Below are 18635 nucleotides of genomic sequence, written 5' to 3' on the forward strand. Positions count from 1 at the left end.
CCACACAAACAGGAGGTTTTGCACCTCAATCTCACACATTTGGTGGGGCCAGAGATTGTCTTCCCTAAACTTACACAGCTGACAGAACCAGATGGTCACAGAAATCTGAAGCTTGTTAATCTCATGTATGGATTGTGACAATTTGTGCTGTACATCTCCCTTGCCATTCATTATGGATGTTTAAGATAGAGTACAATGATCTAATTATGTTATTAAACTTAAAACACAGAACAGTACAGCACAGGAACAGGCCCTCCAGCCCACAGTTTTGTGCCGAACTAATTTGATTACTAATCTAATTCCCAACTAAACGAATCCCTTTTGGCTACACAACATACATATTCTTCCATTTCCTGCACATATATATGCCTATCCAAGAGCTTCTTAATAAATTCACACCCCCAGACATTTCTTTTGAACTTACTCCCTCTTAAGCTAAATGCATGCCCTCTGGTATTAGACATTTCAATCCTGGGGGAGAAAAAACACTGGCTGTCTATCTGAGCCCTTTGGACTTTCCTCAGACTTTTCTGCTCCAGAGAAATCCGAGTTTGTCCAACCTCTCCTTACAGCACATGCCCTCTAATGCGGACGTCTGTAGCCACATAGCTCAGAGAGTAAGTACACTTGTTAAGAGCGGTGTTAACCTGCAGCTGTTGCTTCTCCAAGTCGTGTTGTGTTTGTTGTTCTCCCAACAGTTTGACATCTTTATGTCCAGTGTCTAATATGGCATCGCAAACTGCAAGGTAAACATTTCAAATGTTACATTAATATTCAATACAGAACAGCGAGTCTCTCTTCTGTCACAAGAACAAAGGTAAAATTAACAACCAACCTCAGAAGGACAACATTCTGTTGGCCTCAACCCTAAACTACAGCATCTATTACTGTTTGTCTGTTTTTAAATTTATTTGGGTGTCACTAGAGGGACCAACATTTATTGCCTACCCCTAACTGCACTACAGCGCAGAAACAGACCCTTTGGCCCATCTAGTCAGTGCTCCCCTGCATTTTTACCCAGTCCGATCAACCTTTATCTGGACAATAGCCCTTCACACCTGTCATTCATGTAACTAACCAAACTTCTCTTAAACGTTAACCACATCCACCACTTCCGCTGGCAGCATCTTCCACGCTCACCACCGTGAGTGAAAAAGTTCCCCCTCAGCTTCCCCTTAAATATTTCACCTTTCATCCTTAACCTATGGCCTGTAGTTCGAGTTTCACCCATCCTCAGGGGATGCTGGAGGGGAAGTCTGCATGCATTCACCCTATTTATTCCCCTCATAATTTTGAATACCTCTAGAAGAGCTCCGTGTTTGGTAAGGTGGTGAGTTGCTGTCTTGGACACTAGACAGCCTCTGGTGAAGGTTCTCCCATCCCACTGTTGCAGAGGGAGCTCCAGGATTTAAACCCTGCAGCGATAAAGGAATACCTGAATATTTCTTAGTCAGGATACTGCACAACCTCAAGTGGAACCTGGAGGTGATTGAGTTCCCATGTACTTCCTGCCCGTCTGTCTCGATGGTGAAGTTCATGGGCTTCGGGAGGTGCTGACAAAATAAACTAGACAGTTCATAAACACAATAGACAAGGGAGGCACGGACGTTATAAGAGGTTTACCAGATCTGTTGCTGCCTTCCGCCATGGCACACGGCTGCTTTCTATGAATCTCCAGCTGGTGAATCAGTTCAGCCTTTTCTTTCTCCAGACGGTCATTTGTCAGTCTTTCAAATGAATTAATGGCAGAACACAGATTACACAGACTTGCATGGACGATTTCAACATTGTAAAAATCACCACACAATTGTTCTGTCAGTTATTGAACTTAATTGTGTCTTGACTAATTAGTTATTACTGCTTATTGCTCACATGGATAAACAAATCTGGATTCACTCTGAGAGATTAAGTATAGATTTGAAAAGCTTGATGGAATGGAGCCTATGTTGAAAATCAGCCATAATATTATTATCTGCTAAAGCTGGTCCAAGGAGTTATACAGCACTCTTCTGCCCTGATTACAAATGCAGAATTAGGAGCAGGAGTAGGTCATGAGGCCCCTCAAGAGGCACTGATTCTAACTGATTGCATCACCATCCAGTATGGAGGGACCACTGCACAGGATCAGAAAAAGCTGCAGGAAGGGGTAAAATTAGACAGCTCCTTCAGGGGCAGTAGCCTCCCTGACATCGGGGACATCTTAAAAAAGCAATGCTTCAAAAAGGCTGCATCTATCATTAAGGATCACCATCGCCCAAGACATGTCCTCTTCCCATTACTACCATCAAGAAGATGGTACAGGATCCTGAAGAAACATACTCAATGTTTTAGCAAAAGCTTCTTCCCCTCTGCCATCAGATTTTTGAATGGACAAAGAACCCAATACTACTTCACTATTCTTTTTGAATCTCTTTTTGCATTATGTATTTTTAATTTTTCATATATATTTTCTTATTGTATTATGTAGTTTTAAAGATTATTTTGTATTGCACTGTACTGTTGCCCCAAAACAACAAATTTCATGTTACATGCCAGTGATATTAAACTTCATACTGAGTCTGCTCTGCTATTCGAAATAATGGCTGATTCTGCATGAGAACATTTCATACTCCCAGATAACTTTTGGATGCAAAAGCCAATACAAGCAGTAGCCAAGTATTCACAAACTCTTAAGGTAGAGAATTACTAAGGTTTACAGTTCTTTACAAGACACACTTTCTCATCTTGTTCCTTATTGAATAATTTTGTTATACTGAAGTTTTGCGCCCTGCTTCTGGAAACAATCTCTCAATAACCACTGTGTCAATTCATAAATCTCATTGGAGTTACCTTTATATAGAGGCCAGGCTTCCAAAATCCTTCTGACAGGACTTTCACCCATCTCTGGAATGAATTTTGTCTATCTAAGTTACACTGACTCCAAACCTCTTGTGTCATTGCTCAGGTGCAGTGACCAGCACTGGCACAGTCTCCACAATGCTTCCCTGCAATGATCTGTAACCAATTTCCTGGGATCAATGAAGTATGACTATGACTATAACAGGACAGCTGCTCCATCACATAACCTCTCGAATGCCCTTGAGAACACCCTGGCCAATCAATTATCCTTAGAAAGGTGTCTACATACACAGGGTAATGCAGATGTGAGCAAATAGCATTGTTTGGATATGGTTGGATTCAATCACAGCACAGAAACAGGTACTTTGGTCCATCTAATCCACGGATTCCCAACCTTTTTTACGCCATGGACCAATACTATTAAGCAACGGGTCCGTGGACCCTAGGTTGGGAACCCCTGATCTGTGCAGAAACATTCTGCCCAGTCCCATCGTTCCACACCTGGACTGTAGTCCTCTATACCCCTCCCATGAATGTACTTAATCAAACTTCCTTTAACTTTAGCAATCCACCACTTTCACTGGCAGCACATCCTGCACTTGCACCACCCAGTCTGTGAAGAAGCTCCCCCTCAAAATATTTCACCTTTCACCCTTAACCCACAATCTCTAGCTTAGTCTCACCCAATCCCAGTGGAAAAAACCTGCATTTACCCTATCCACACACCTGATAATTTTGTGTACCTCTCTCATTCTCCTACACTCCAGAGAATAAAGTCCTAACCTATTTAACCCTTCGTATAGCTCAGGTCCTCAAGTTCCAGTAATATCCTTTCTGTAGGTAATCAGAACAGCTCACCAATGTCCTATACAACTTTAACATCCCATCTCCTGCACTCAATACTTTCATTTACAAATGCCAACGTGCCAAAAGCCCTTTTTATGACCCTATCTACCAGTAATGCCACTTCCAAGGAATTATGGACTGGTATTCCCAGGTCCCTTCGTTTTACAGCACTCCTCAGTGCTCTACATAGTGCATGTCCTACCGTGGTTTGTCCTCCCAAAGTGCAACACCTCACACTTAAATTCCATCTGCCATTTTTCAGCCCATTTTCCAGTTGGTCCAGATCCCACTGCAAGCTTGATAGTGGACAACGAGGAAGGCAAGATCACCAGTATTGGTGTCATTTGAAAATTAGCTAATCCAATTTACCACATTATCTTCCAAATCATTAACATAGATGATAAGTAACCCAGCACCACTCCATTCGCTGCCCTGGCATTCTGGTTTCTGTATTCTCCTCAGGTTACAAATAGAACTGTTGCTGTTTATACCTCAGTAACTGAAATTGTCTGGTGAGGCCTGGTTCTGTTGTGGCTTCTTCAGGGAAGTGTTTAAGCACCTCAATCTGTAGTGAATGAAAGAAAAAAATGGTCAATGTAATTTTTCATGTTTACACTTCTGAATATAATTTTGATACAGAATTCTGCAAATAAAAGTTTTACATTGCCTTTAACTTAACTCATTTCTGAAACAATTTGCCCTCAACGTTTCAGGGCACATTCACACTCTCAACTGATTTGATTAACATCAAACCAAGAGGTTCTTCAGATCATGGAAATTTTGAGGAACACACACAAATTACTGGCGGAATGCATTAAGGCAGGCAGCATTTGTGGAGGGACCTAAACAGTTGATGTTTTGGGTTGAGACCCTTCGTCAGGACTGGTAAGCAAGGGGCAGTCACCAAAATAAGGTGGTGAGATGAGGTGATAGGTGAAACCAGGTGAAGGAGATGATGGACGGTGGTTGAAGTAAGAAGCTGGGAGGAGATAGGTGGAAGTAGTAAAAGGATGAAGGAGGACTCTCATAGGAGAGGACAGTAGAAATGCTGGAGCTCTTCCACCTATCACCTCTCAGCTTCTCACATCATCCCTTTCACCTGGTATCACTTTTACCTGCCAGCTTGATCACACCCCTCCCCCACCTTCTTAGTCTGGCTTCAGGGCCATTCCTATTCAGTCCCGACGAAGAGTCCTAGCCTGAAAGGTCAACTATTTATTCCCCTCCATTAATGCTGCCTGAACTGCTGAGCTCATCCAGCATTTTGCGTGGTTTGGTTAACAAATGTTATTTATTCAATTCAATTTGTGCGCACTGAATTACTGAACAAATCTCTGCCATGGATGGTCCCAAGCCTGGTTGTTGGTACGGGGCTAGAAATTAAGTCCCATTAAAAAACCCAGAGCTATAGAAGCTCCAAAGACCTCATCCTTGGGAGAAGAAGGATCTTTGAAGACGAACTACACGTGGGGACAACCTGGAAGACTGGCCCAGGACAGAGGATTGAAGTGAGCAGCAAATGATAGCCTATGCCCCAATGGGGTTGATGGACTGAAGTAAAAAAGAATTCCTGAACAAAGTGCCATCATTAAACCATTCATTTTGATTATTAAATTGATATAAAATATTGTACAGAGCACAAAACATTTTAGGAGTAGTCTGTTAAATGTTTTTAAATATTGACAACATTGCAGATATTTTAAAAAGTATACTTTTTCCCTTGTAATTTTTTCTTCCTCCTTCCTGAAACCATATGAGGGTGTTGGCGAACAGAAACCAGCAGGGAAATGAAGAACTAGAGCATGTTTGGAGTAGAGATCAGCCTCATACACAACCAGAGCCCAAGTCTGGTTTGTGTTTAGCTTGGCCAGGGTCAAATGAGTTAACAAACAATGTCAGGGGTCACACAGAATAATCCACAAGGTATTTTTAGACAAGAAAAACTAAGATGCTGGAAACCTGGAGCAACACACAAAACGTTATAGGAACTGAGCAGGTCAGATAGCACCTATCCTGGCCTGAAAAGTCGACCGTTCATATCCCTCCATTGATGCTGCCGGACCTGCTAAGTTTCCCTATTGTTTTATTTGTGGCTCCAGATTTCTGCAGTTTTTCTCGTGTCTTTGTTCCCCCCCCGCCCCGCCAACAAGTCTTCATTAATCTCCCTTAGACAGGATGAAACTCAGCAACTCCAGTCTCTCTTTATTATAGACTGATACCCCAATCCAATCCTTCCCTGTAATTAATGCAAATTAAAGCTAACTTGTTTTCTCACTTTCACAGTTCAGATGAATGATTTCTAACCTGAAACATTAACTCTGTCCAATTTGTTGAGCATTTCCACATTTTCTGCTTTTACATCGCATAAAGGGAATGCTATGTTGTCAGGGGTGCTGTGCTTTGGAAGGGATGTTAAATTCAGGGTTTCTTGATCAACTGAGACAGACATAAAAGATCACAAAGCATCAGTCAGGAAGGAAGAGGCAACCTCCCCAAATCCTTTTCCCTTAAATTGACAGCAGGGTGAATGAATTATTCAGTTACTCATGTGCTGTTGTGGAATAGTGATGTCCACTAATTACTGACTATATTTTCCCCAGAGAAGAATAGTGAGAAAATAAGTCCGAAATATATGATATTAACACTATCTCATTATTTTTAATACCCCACCCCTCACTTGGTTTCACCCATCACTTGCTGGATTGTATGGCTTCCCCTTTCTCCCATCTTCTTATACTGGCTTCTTCCCCTTACCTTTCTAGATCTGATGAAGTGTTTTGGCCCAAAATAGCACCTGCTTAATCGTCTCCATAGATGCTGTCCAATCTGCAGAGTTCCTTCAGCATTGTGTGTGTGTTGCTCTGGCTTTCCGGTATCTACAGAATCTTGTGTTTATTACTTTTTTTTTAAATATACATTGCTTATTGTAACTGAAGAGTATTTTTTATTATGTATTGCACTGTACTGCTGCTACAAAACTTTGAATGTTCTGTATCTAATAAAGTGGCCACTGAGTATGTGGTCTTCTGGTGCTGTAGCTCATCGACTTCAAGGTCTGATGTGTTGTGCATTCAGGGATGCCCTTCTGCACACCACTGTTGTAACGCATGTTATTTGAGTTACTGTCGGCGTGAGTCAGTCTGGCCATTCTCCTCTGACCTCTCTCCTTAACAAGGCATTATTACCCACAGACCTACCGCGCACTGGATGTTTTTTGTACCATTCTCTGTAAACTTTAGAGACAGTTGTGCATGAAAATCCCAGGAGATCAGCAGTTTCAGAGATATTCAGATCACCCTGTTTGGCACCAACAATCATCCCATGGTCAAAGTCACTTAGGTCACATTTCTTCCCCATTCTGATGTTTGGTTTGAACAACAACTGAACCTCTTGACCACGTCTGCATGCTTTGATGCATTGAGTTGCTGCCACATGATTGGCTGATTAGGTAATTGTATTAATATGTACAGAGTACCTATAAAGTGGCCACTGAGTGTATGTCAGTGATAATAAACCTGATTCTGATAAAAGAAGGGTCATTCTTGTTCTTAGGTGTACAATGGCATTATTTTAGTACAATGAGGAATTTAATACTGAGATTGAAAATAGGGAATTGGATTAAAGACTTGCAGAGTGGGAAAATTGAAGGATCATGAAGAAAGATGAGGGGAACCAATAGCTTTTAAAAAGATCCATTGGACTGAATAGGGAGGCAATTCTATGCATTCCATGCTGCCAGAACCAAGTTCATACATCAATTCTCACCTGTTCCTCCATGTCTCTAATGTGTTTTGCCAATTTTTCCTCATTATCAGTTGATTCTTTCAGCAGCTGCTTAAGGTCAGTGATGCTTTGATTCTTTTTTGCAAGGTCTGTCTCCATCTCCTTTATTTTAGTCTCATACATTCTGCAAAACACAGGAAAATTAATTACAAATGATCTTTAGAACTATGTTAAATATTCCAGGGTTGAAATTGAAACAGGCCACTGTGTTGATATACAGGTTCACTTTTAAAGAATTCATCATTGTTAAATGGACGGCTAGTCATATGAAAATTATCAAAAATAAATCTGCATCTTATTCTCAGATTCCTGAGAGACCCTGGTGGATTTCTTCAGCTCAGGTTTATAATGATTTAATAAGGCAATGGTCAGATCACATTTATGTGCTGGGATTGGAGGGTCCAGAGGTGCTCCATGGGATCATCTTGGGAATGAAAGGGTTAACCATAAAACCACAAGACATAGGAGCACAATCACACCATTCAGCCCATTGAGTATGCTCTATCATGGCTGATCCCGGATCCCACTCAACCCCATACACCTGCCTTCTCGCCATATCCTTCAGTGCCCTGACTGATCAGAAAACTGAACTTCCACCTTAAATATACGCACAGACTTGGCCTCAACCGCAGTCTGTGGCAGAGCATTCCACAGATTCAATACTCTCTGGCTAAAGGAATTCCTCTTTACCTTTGTTCTAAAAGGTCGCCCCTCAATTTTGAGGCTGTGGCCTCTAGCTCTGGATACCCCCACCAGAGGAAAAATCCTCCTCACATCCACCCCATCTAGTCCTTTCAACATTCAGTAGGTTTCAATGAGATCCCCACGCATTCTTCTAAATTCCAGTGAGTACAGGTCCAAGGTTGCCAAATGCTGCTCATATGTTAACCCCTTCATTCCTGGAATCATCATTGTGAACCTCCTCTGGACGCTCTCCAATGACAACACATCCTTTCTGAGATACGGGGCCCAAAGCTGTTGACAACACTCCAAGTGCGGTATGTCTTATAAAGCCTCAGCATTTTCTCCTTACTTTTATTTTCTATTCTCCTTGAAATAAATACCAACATTGCATTTAAAAGTTGCTGGTGAACGCAGCAGGCCAGGCAGCATCTCTAGGAAGAGGTGCAGTCGACGTTTCAGGCCGAGACCCTTCGTCAGGACTAATGAAGGGTCTCGGCCTGAAACGTCGACTGCACCTCTTCCTAGAGATGCTGCCTGGCCTGCTGTGTTCACCAGCAACTTTTATGTGTGTTGCTTGAATTTCCAGCATCTGCAGAATTCCTGTTGTCAACATTGCATTTGCCTTCTTTACCACAGACTCAACCTGTAAATTAACCTTATGGGAGTCTTGCATGAGGACTCCCAAGTCCCTCTGCACCTGTGATGTCTGAACCTTCTCCTCATTTAGAAATTGGTCCGCACTATTGTTCCTTTTATCAAAATGCATTATCGTACATTTCCCAACACTATTCCATCTGCCACTTTTTTGCCCATTTTTCCAATTTGTCTGTATCCTGCTGCAATCGTATTGCTTCCTCAGCACTTACCTACCCCTCCACATATCTTCGTATCACCTGCAAACTTTGCTACAAAGCCATCAATTCCATTATCCAAATCATTGACAAACAAATTAAAAAGTAGTGGTCCCAATACTGAGGAACACCACTAGTCACTGGGCAGCCAACCAGAAAAGGCCCCTTTTATTCCCGCTGGCTGTCTCCTACCTGTAAGCCATTCCGCTATACATGCCAGTATCTTTCCTGTAACATCATAGGACTTTATCTTGTTAAGCAGCCTCATGTGTGGCACCTTATCAAAAGCCTTCTGAAAATCCAAGTAAATGATATCCACTACCTCTCCTTTGTCCACCCTGCTAGTTACTTCATCGAAGAACTCCAACAGACTTGTCAGGTAAAGTTTCCCTTTACAGAAACCATGCTGACTTTGACTTATTTTATCATTAATCTCCAAGTACCCCGAAATCTCATCCTTAATAATAGACTCCAACATTTTCCCAACCACTAAGGTTAGGCTAACTGACCTATTTTCCTTTCTCTTGCCTTCCTCCCTTCTTAAAGAATGGAGTGACATTTGCAATCTTTCAGTCCTCCAGGACCATGCCAGAATAATGATGACCAAACATGACCAATGCATCCATTATCTTTTCAGCAACCTCTCTCAGGACTCTGGAATGTAGTCCATCTGGTCCAAGTGACTTATCCACCTTAAGACCTTTGAGTTTGCCTTGCACTTTTTCTTTTGTAATAGCAATGGCACTCACTCCTGCTCCCTGATACTCACGGACCTCTGACACACGATTAGTGTCTTCCACAGTGAAGACTGATGCAAAGTACTCATTCTTCATCTACCATTTCTTTGTCAACATTACTACCCACCAGCATCATTTTCCAGTGGTCCAATATCAACTCTCACCTCCCTTTTACTCTTTATACAACTCCAAAAAAAACTTTTTCCATCCTGCTTTATATTATGACTTTATAGTTTGCCCTCATATTTCATCTTTTCTCTTATAGTATTTTTTGTTGCATTTTGTTGGATTTTAAAAGCTTCCCAATCACCCAACTTCCAACTCACCTTTGCTACCTTATATGCCCTTTCCTTGGCTTTTATGTAGTCCTTAACTTCCCTTGTCAGCCGCGGTCACCTACCCCTGCCATTTGAGAGCTACTTCTTCTGTGGGACATAATTATCCTGTGCCTTGTGATCTATTCCCTGAAACTTCAGCCATCTCTGCTCTGCTGTCATCCCCACTATTATCACTCTCCAATCCACCTGGGCAGGCTCCTCTCTCAAGCCTCTGTAATTCCCTTTATTCCATTGTGATACTGATACATGTGACTTATGCTTCTCCCTCTCAAATTGCATTATGAATTCAATCATATTATGATCACTGCCTCCTAAGGGTCCTTTCACATTAAGCTCCCGAGTAAGATCCGGGTTATTACACAACACACCATCTAAGATAGCCTTTCCCCATATAGGCTCCTGTATAAGCTGCTCTAAAAAGTCATCTCATAGGCATTCAACAAATTCCCACTCTTGCGATCTGACACCAACCTGATTTTCCCAAACCTCCAGCATATTGAAGTCCCCCCATGACAATCGTATCATTACCCTTATTACATGCCTTTTCCAGCTCCCTTTGCAATCTCAACCCCACATCTTGGCTACTATTTGGAGGCCTACATATGATTCCCATAATGGTTTTGTTACCCTTTCAGTTTTCTTAATTCCACCCACAAAGATTCAACATTCTCTGACTCTATGTCACCTCTTTCTAAAGATGCAATTCCATCTCTTGCCAAGAGAGCCACACCACCGCTGATGCCTTCTTACAAGTACCAGGGTGCTCAAAGCCTGTGCCTCTCAGCTATGTGGAGTACTTCGCCATGTATTCAACCTGAGCCTGAGGCTCCGGAGGGTTCCTGTACTGTGGAAGACGTCCTGCCTCGTCCCTCTGCCGAAGACGCTTCACCCCAGCAGCCTCAATGACTACAGACCGGTGGCATTGACCTCCCACATCATGAAGACCCTGGAGCTGTTCTGGCCTATGGTCAGGCCACACTTAGATCCCCTCCAGTTTGCCTACTAGCCCCTACTAGGAGTTGAGGATGCCATCGTCTACCTGCTGAACCGTGTCTATGCCCACCTGGACAAGCCAGCGAGCACTGCGACTTCTCCAGTGCGTTCAACACCATCCGCCCTGCTCTGCTGGGGGAGAAGCTGACAGCGATGCAGGTGGATGCTTCCCTGGTATCATGGATTCTTGATTACCTGACTGGCAGACCACAGTACGTGTGCTTGCAACACTGTATGTCCGACAGAGTGATCAGCAGCACTGGAGCTCCGCAGGGGACTGTCTTGTCTCCCTTTCTCTTCACTATTTACACCTCGGACTGCAACTACTGCACAGAGTCTTGTCACCTTCAGAAGTTTTCGGATGACTCTGCCATAGTTGGATGCATCAGCAAGGGAGATGAGGCGGAGTATGGAGTACTTTGTCACATGGTGTGAGCAGAATTATCTGCAGCTTAATGTGAAAAAGACTAAGGAGCTGGTGGTAGACCTGAGGAGAGCTAAGGTACCGGTGACGCCTGTTTCCATCCAGGGGGTCAGTGTGGACATGCTGGAGGATTACATATACCTGGGGATACGAACTGACAATAAACTGGACTGGTCAAAGAACACTGAGGCTGTCTACAAGAAGGGTCAGAGCCGTCTCTGTTTCCTGAGGAGACTGAGGTCCTTTAACATCTGCCGGATGATGCTGAGGATGTTCTACGAGTCTGTGGTGGCCAGTGCTATCACGTTTGCTGTTGTGTGCTGGGGCAGCAGGCTGAGGGTAGCAGACACCAACAGAATCAACAAACTCATTCGTAAGGCCAGTGATGTTGTGGGGATGGAACTGGACTCTCTCAGGGTGGTGTCTGAAAAGAGGATGCTGTCTAAGTTGCATGCCATCTTGGTCAATGTCTCCCATTCACTAAATAATGTACTGGGTGGGCACAGGAGTACATTCAGCCAGAGACTCATTCCACCGAGATGCAACACAGAGTGTCATAGGAAGTCATTCCTGCTTGTGGCCATCAGACTTTACAACTCTCCTCCCTTGGAGGGTCAGACACCCTGAGCCAATCCTGGACTTATTTCGTAATTTACTGGCATAATTTACATATTACTATATAACTATTTATGGTCTTATTACTATTTATTATTCATGGTGCAACTGTAACGAAAACCAATTTCCCCCGGGATCAATAAAGTATGACTATGACTATGACTATGACATGTCCTTTCGATACAAAGTATATCCTTTGATGTTAAGCTCCCAATTATGGCCTTCTTTCAGCCACGACCCAGTGACACCCACAAAGTCATACCGACCAATGTGTAATTGCGCCACAAGCTTGTCCATCTTATTCCGTATGCTATGCACATCTAAATATAGCATCTTCAGTCCTGCATTCTTCGCCCTTTGAATTTTGCCTCTGTGGTACAATTTAACTCTTTGCTCTGTCTGCATTTGTACCCAATCATTGGCTTGTTAAGAGCATAAGACACTGGAGTAGAATTAGGCTATTCAGCCCAACGTGTCTGCTCTGCCATTCCACCATGGCTGATCCTGGATCCCACGCAACCCAATACACCTGCCTTCTCACCATATCCTTTGATGCCCTGACAGCTTATCTTCAGCTTTGTCATACTGGTTCCCATCCCCCTGCCATATTAGTTTCAACCACTCCCAACGGTTCTAGTAAACCTGCCTGCAAGAATATTGGTCCTCTTCAGAATCAAGTGCAACCCATCCCTTTTGTACAGGGCACACATGCCCCAGAAGAGGTCCCAATTATCCAGAAATCTGAATCCCTGCCCCCTGTTTCAATTCTTCAGCCATGCATTTATCTGCCACCTCAATCAATTCCTATCCTCATAGTCGCTTGGCACAGGCGATAATCCCGAGCTTACTGCCCTTGAGGTCCTGCTTCTCAACTTCATGTATCCTTTTTTTCAGGACCTCCTCTCTCTTTCTACCTATGTCATTGGTACTAATGTACCTGATGCTGGAAGAACTCAGCAGGTCAGGCAGCATCTGTGGAAAAGAGCACAGTCAATGTTTTACGCCGAGACCCTTCATTGACTGTACTCTTTGGAGTACAGGCCTGGCGCTATCAAATGCTCCTCATACACGAACCCTTTTATTCCTGGAATCACATCTCGTGAACCTCTTCTGAACCCTCTCCAATGTCAGCACATCCTTTCTTAGATAAGGGGCCCAAAACTGCCCAAAGTACTCCAAATGAGGCCTCATCAGTGCCTTATAAAGCCTCAGCTTTACATCCTTGCTTTTATATTCCAGTTTTCGCAAAATGAATGCTAACATTGCCTTTGCCTTCATCACTACCAACTCAACTTGTAAATTAACCTTTAGGGAACCCTGCATGAGGACTCCAAGTCCCATTGCTACTCAGATTTTCGAATTTTCTGCCCGTTTAGAAAATAATCTCCTCTTTAATTCTTTCTACCAAAATGCATGACTATACATTTCCTAACATTGCATTCCATTTGACACTTCTTTGCTCATTCTCCCAGTCTATCCAAGTCCTTCTGCAATCTTCCTGCTCCCTCAACACTACCTGCCTCTCCACCTATATTCGTATTGCCACAAACTTGACCACAAAGTCTTAAATTTCATCATCCAAATCACTGACATAAAATGTAAACTGAAGTGGTCTCCTGCAGACCACCACCAGTCACTGACAGCCAACCAGAAAAGTTGGAGCACGACAGCGAAGAAACAGGTCCTTTGGCCATTCAGTCCATGTTAAACTGTTATTCTGCCTAGACCCTATCGACTCAACATCTGGACCATAGCGCTCCATACCCCTCCCAAGCACGTACCTATCCAAACCTCTCTTAAACATTGCTAATGAATTCATACCCTCCACTTCTGCTGGCAGCTTATTCCACACACTCGCCAAATGCTGAATGAAAGTAGTTAACTTCAGGTTACTCTTAAATATTTTACCTTTCACCCTTAATCTATGACGTCCAGTTCTAGTCCCACCCAACCTCAGTGGGAAAAATATTTACTTGCTCCATCCATACCACTCATAATTTTGTTTACCTCCAAATTTAATGTAAGAAAATGTAAACTATCACATATAGAAAGTAGAAATATTAGATATAAATATACAATCGGGGGGCGTCTTGAGTTGGAAAGTACACTGTGTGAGAAGGATTTGGGTGTCCTAGTAGACTCATCAGTATCAATATCTAGACAATGCACAGAAGCGATTAGGAAGGCTAATAGAATGTTTGGCTACATAATGCGCTCAGTGAATTCAAGCCTAGAGACGTTCTCCTTAAGCTGTATAATGTGCTTGTAAGGCCACATCTTAAGTACTGTGTACAATTTTGGTCTCCATATTTTGTGAGGGATGTGAGGGCACTGGAGAGAGTTCAGAGAAGGGGAACAAGACTCATTCCAGGTCTGCAGAGTATCAGCAATAAAGAAAGATGGAAAGAATTAAATCCTTTTAGCCTAAGCAGACGTAGAATAACAGGAGACATGATAGAAGTGTCCAAAATCATTAAGGGTATAAGTAAGGTGGATGCCAGTTGCTACTTTAAAATTAATCCATCAACGAGGACATGGGACCATAGGTGGTGACTGGTTAAAGGGAGATTTCAGTCTAAAATCTGGAAGCATTTCTTTACACAGTGAGTCATAGATACATGGAACAAACTACCTAGTTTTGTAGTTGAGAGTAGTACCTTAGAGACTTTCAAATCTAAACTTAATAGTTATTTCAATACACTCTGAACAGGAATTTGATAAGCTTTGTTGGGTTGAGTAGCCCGTTCTTGTCAAAAACTTTCTAATGTTCTAATGCTCTAAAAATCTCCCCACGTTCTCATACGCTCAAGGGAACGAAGTCTAACTGTTCAACCTTTCCCTAAAACTCAGGAGCAGTGTTGGCTGAGGAAAAACCAGATAGAGGTATGTAGGGTGCAGATTGGGTGGATACTAGGAAACCTTTCCCTGGTTGTCCAAAACCAGAGGCATTTGTTTTGGGTAACAGGTATGTGGTTTAGAAGCGACCTAAAGGAGCACTTTTTCATCCAGTGGTTCGTATCTGGAATGCACTGCCCAAATGTGTGATGGAGGCAGCTACTCTCATAACATTTATAATGTATCCACAGGAGCACTTGACAGGCTTCACTGCCATTTGTACTTCAACCAAAGTGAGAGCTAAAGCCTCTGAATACTGGATGTACTCTTAGAACAGAGAAGAGGAAGAATTTCTTTAGGCAGGTGGTGTTTCTATGGCTGTGGAGGCCAAGTCATTGTGATACTTAAACTGGAAGTTGAAAGGCTCTTGAGTAATAAGGGTACCAAAGGTTATGGTTAGAAGGCAAGAGAATGCGGTTGAGAGAGATAATAAATCAGTCATGATGGAATGGTGGAGCAGACTCAATGGGCTGAATGGCCTAATTCTGCTCCTATGTCTTATGGTCTGTGTCAACTCCATTTTCTGATAGATGGAATTAATATGCTTTATATACATGGCTCCGGAACGTGATGTACCATGTGACGCACACTGGGGTCAGATCAGTGTCCTAGAACTCATGGGTTCCAGTTCATTTCGTTTGCAGTACGGTGCAATTTCAATGAAATTTCAAGCCCATTAATTTACAGGAACAAAATATACAAACGTGTAAATTCTTGGATTCCGATGTTAATCTTAAGATCATAGAACATAGAACAGTACAGCACATGAATCGGCTTTGTAGCTCACAATATTATTGTTGTGACCAATTAAATTAGTAATCAAATGGCATTCACCGCAGCTCGCAGCATGGAGGCCAGGAAAAGCAGTGTGGGCCCATGACTGACTCCATCTATCACTGAACTCGCTGGTTAAAGTGCCGAGGAAGATTGAAATCATTGAGGTGGGTGCGGAGGTTGAGCGAGTGGTCAGTGCCACCAGCCAGTCTCTCATTCGTTACTGCCAGAGAAGGTAGCTGCATGCGACAATCTCTTGCTGCTCTCGAGGGAAAGTCCTTCCATTCAAGCGAATCTCTTGCTCCCTCGATGCTGTCAGCGGATGGTGACAGAGCAGGGTTTAATCGACACGGATTGTAGATTTGGCAAGTAGATAATGAACACTGAACTGAACTGAAATATCCCTTTTGATTTTGTGTTTTATATTGTGTTTTCACTTTTTTTTTTGCTGCTGTTTGCGTGACATTTTTTTTTGTGTGTGCGGGGGGAGGGGTTTGATGTTTGATTATTTTTCTTTGAACGGGTTGGTTCCATGGTTCCTCTCTGTTTCCTGACTGTCTGTGGGGAAGACGAATTTCAAGGTTGTATACTGCATACATACCTTGACAATAAATGTACTGTGAATCTTGAAATCTTTGATCTACAGTATACTAATCTCTTCTGCCAATACAATGTTCATATCCTTCCATTTCCCTCACATTTATGCATTTGTCTTAAAAGTCTCTACCTTCTGCCTCTAGCACCACCCTAGGCAGCGTATTCCAGGCACCCACTACTCTCTGTTAATAAAAATTACCCCTTAAATCTCAACACTTTTCTTGTCCATGTACCAGTCTAAATCAATTTTAAATAGTCAATTCCAGTTAATTGGGACACATTGGGACCAGTGTGTTTTGGCCCAGTTAAGCAGCTGCTCCAATTAACTGAGTTTTCATGGAAATAGTTATAAAAGGTATTTAAAAAAAGGACAAATTATCATTTATCTGACTAACAAATTATGTATTTGAATGAAATACAGAAACAATTAAACACTAATTAGAGCACTGGATGGAAGGGGGATGGAAGGGGTATGGAGGGCTATGGTCTGGGTGCAGGTTGACGAGACTAGGTAGTTTAAATGTTTTGGCACTGACTGGTACTAGATGAGCAAAGGGCCTGATTTTGTGCTGTACTTATCTATGACTCTGACTACCAATACTACTACAGTGCTATAAAACTATTAGTTCCAAATAGTTTTCGACAGAGGATTTCATCCAGTGTACGTTGCAGCATTCTTTTAATTGACTGTAAACAAATAAAATTAGCACACACATCTCGTGCATATAATGGACTGCTTTCATACAATGCTTTCAATGACTGAATCCTCCGAATCTTCATTTTCATTGTAATATTCATGACAATTATTGATACCTTCAAATTTTTCGTAGTTCCTAACTCGATGGTGTAGCAAAATAATTTCATTTTCAGTTCTGGCCATTTCTGGCATCTCAAGCCCGAATGCTTGAAACTGCAGTGACCTTACTGGTTATTCCGTGCCAACCAATGACAGAAAACACTGCTGTTTGAACACAGACATACATAACTGATGCTATTTAAAAACTGTTTGCTCTAAGCACAGTGTAGTGTCTAATGGCCACACAAATCCACGCAACTGACGCTAGCTAGAAACCGTTCAGCAACAATCTCCTCTCCTAATTATGTAGCATTATGCCCCAAATAAAAGAAGGGAATTCAGTTATTTTCTCGACTAGTTTTTGCTCTTTAAGAGTTGTCCCAAATAAACAGCTATTCTGATTAAACCATGGCCCAATTAACCAGAGTCCACTGTATTGTTAATATACCAGCCTCAACCACTTTCTCTGGCAGGTCGTTCTATATACTGACCACCCTCTGGGTGAAAAACTTGCCCATCACAACTTTTATACAAAAACATTAATATTTTCTATGAGTGACTGATATTTCAGCACCAGCCTAGCAGATATCTATGTTTTATGTATCAGACATTGCACTGGTACCTTGTTACGACAATGGACTTCCAGCTTTTGCTGTTAGCACCCTCAAGCTGTGGAGCCTTACTCTCTGCAAAGCTTAGTCGTTTATTTGTCTCTTCCAACTGTAGGCTTAGTCTCTCGTTCATAATCTCCAGGTTGTTCTTTGCAATTCGCAGCTTTTCAGAACAGTCACCTTCCTGTCAGTAAACATTCAGTAAAAGAGAAATCTCAGTTCCATCTCTGGCTGGTACAGGGCTGTCAGAATTTAAGTTACAGTACTTTCAGTGATGTGCAACACTGGGGTGTCAGAGTCATACAGCATGAAAACAGACCATTTGGCCCAACTCGTTCATGCTGACATTGGTGCCTACCCAGCTGGTCCATATTCATCTAAATTCCTCCAATTCATGTACTTATCTAAATTTAGACAGTATCTGTGTAGAAAGAATCAGAATTAACCTTTAAGGCAATAATCTCATCAAAAACCTTCTGATTATAGTAAAAGATCACAGACCCAAACCATGAACATTGTTTCTCTCTGTAAAAGAGAAAAATGTATATTTAAAAAAGTTTGTAACTTCTCAGACTAGGCCAAAACTTACAAAAGAGGAGGCTGACCCAATTTCTTTACCTTTTTGATCTCTTTTCGTAATCGTTCATTTTCAGCTAAGATTTTCTCCATGCCTTTTGTTTTGCTCTCATAACGCAAACTCAGCTGGCCACCAATCTGCAACTTCAGTTTCTCAAGCTCTGCCTGAAATGACACACACAGTTGGATCTTAGCAAACACATGACAGAAAGTCTTTGGGTGCTAGTGTTGGGGGACAATAATTAAAGTTGTTTTGAAATACAGCTTTCTCTAGATT

General features: G+C 42.3%; 1 protein-coding gene across 2 annotated transcripts in view; it reads right to left on the bottom strand.

The window, feature by feature from the left end:
- cep290 (centrosomal protein 290) overlaps window positions 1-18635 on the bottom strand; it is a 171445-nt gene that overhangs the window by 5478 nt on the left and 147332 nt on the right. For both annotated transcript variants that reach the window (XM_072268142.1, XM_072268143.1), the window contains 6 exons: window positions 18401-18523; window positions 17794-17966; window positions 7450-7591; window positions 4176-4249; window positions 1624-1727; window positions 648-739 (listed from right to left, as the gene is read on the bottom strand). In XM_072268142.1, coding sequence (XP_072124243.1) covers window positions 648-739; window positions 1624-1727; window positions 4176-4249; window positions 7450-7591; window positions 17794-17966; window positions 18401-18523 — 708 coding nt within the window. The remainder of the gene's footprint in view (window positions 1-647; window positions 740-1623; window positions 1728-4175; window positions 4250-7449; window positions 7592-17793; window positions 17967-18400; window positions 18524-18635) is intronic.

The sequence above is a fragment of the Mobula birostris genome, chromosome 9 (assembly GCF_030028105.1).
Source record: "Mobula birostris isolate sMobBir1 chromosome 9, sMobBir1.hap1, whole genome shotgun sequence".
NCBI classification, from domain to species: Eukaryota; Metazoa; Chordata; class Chondrichthyes; order Myliobatiformes; family Myliobatidae; genus Mobula; species Mobula birostris.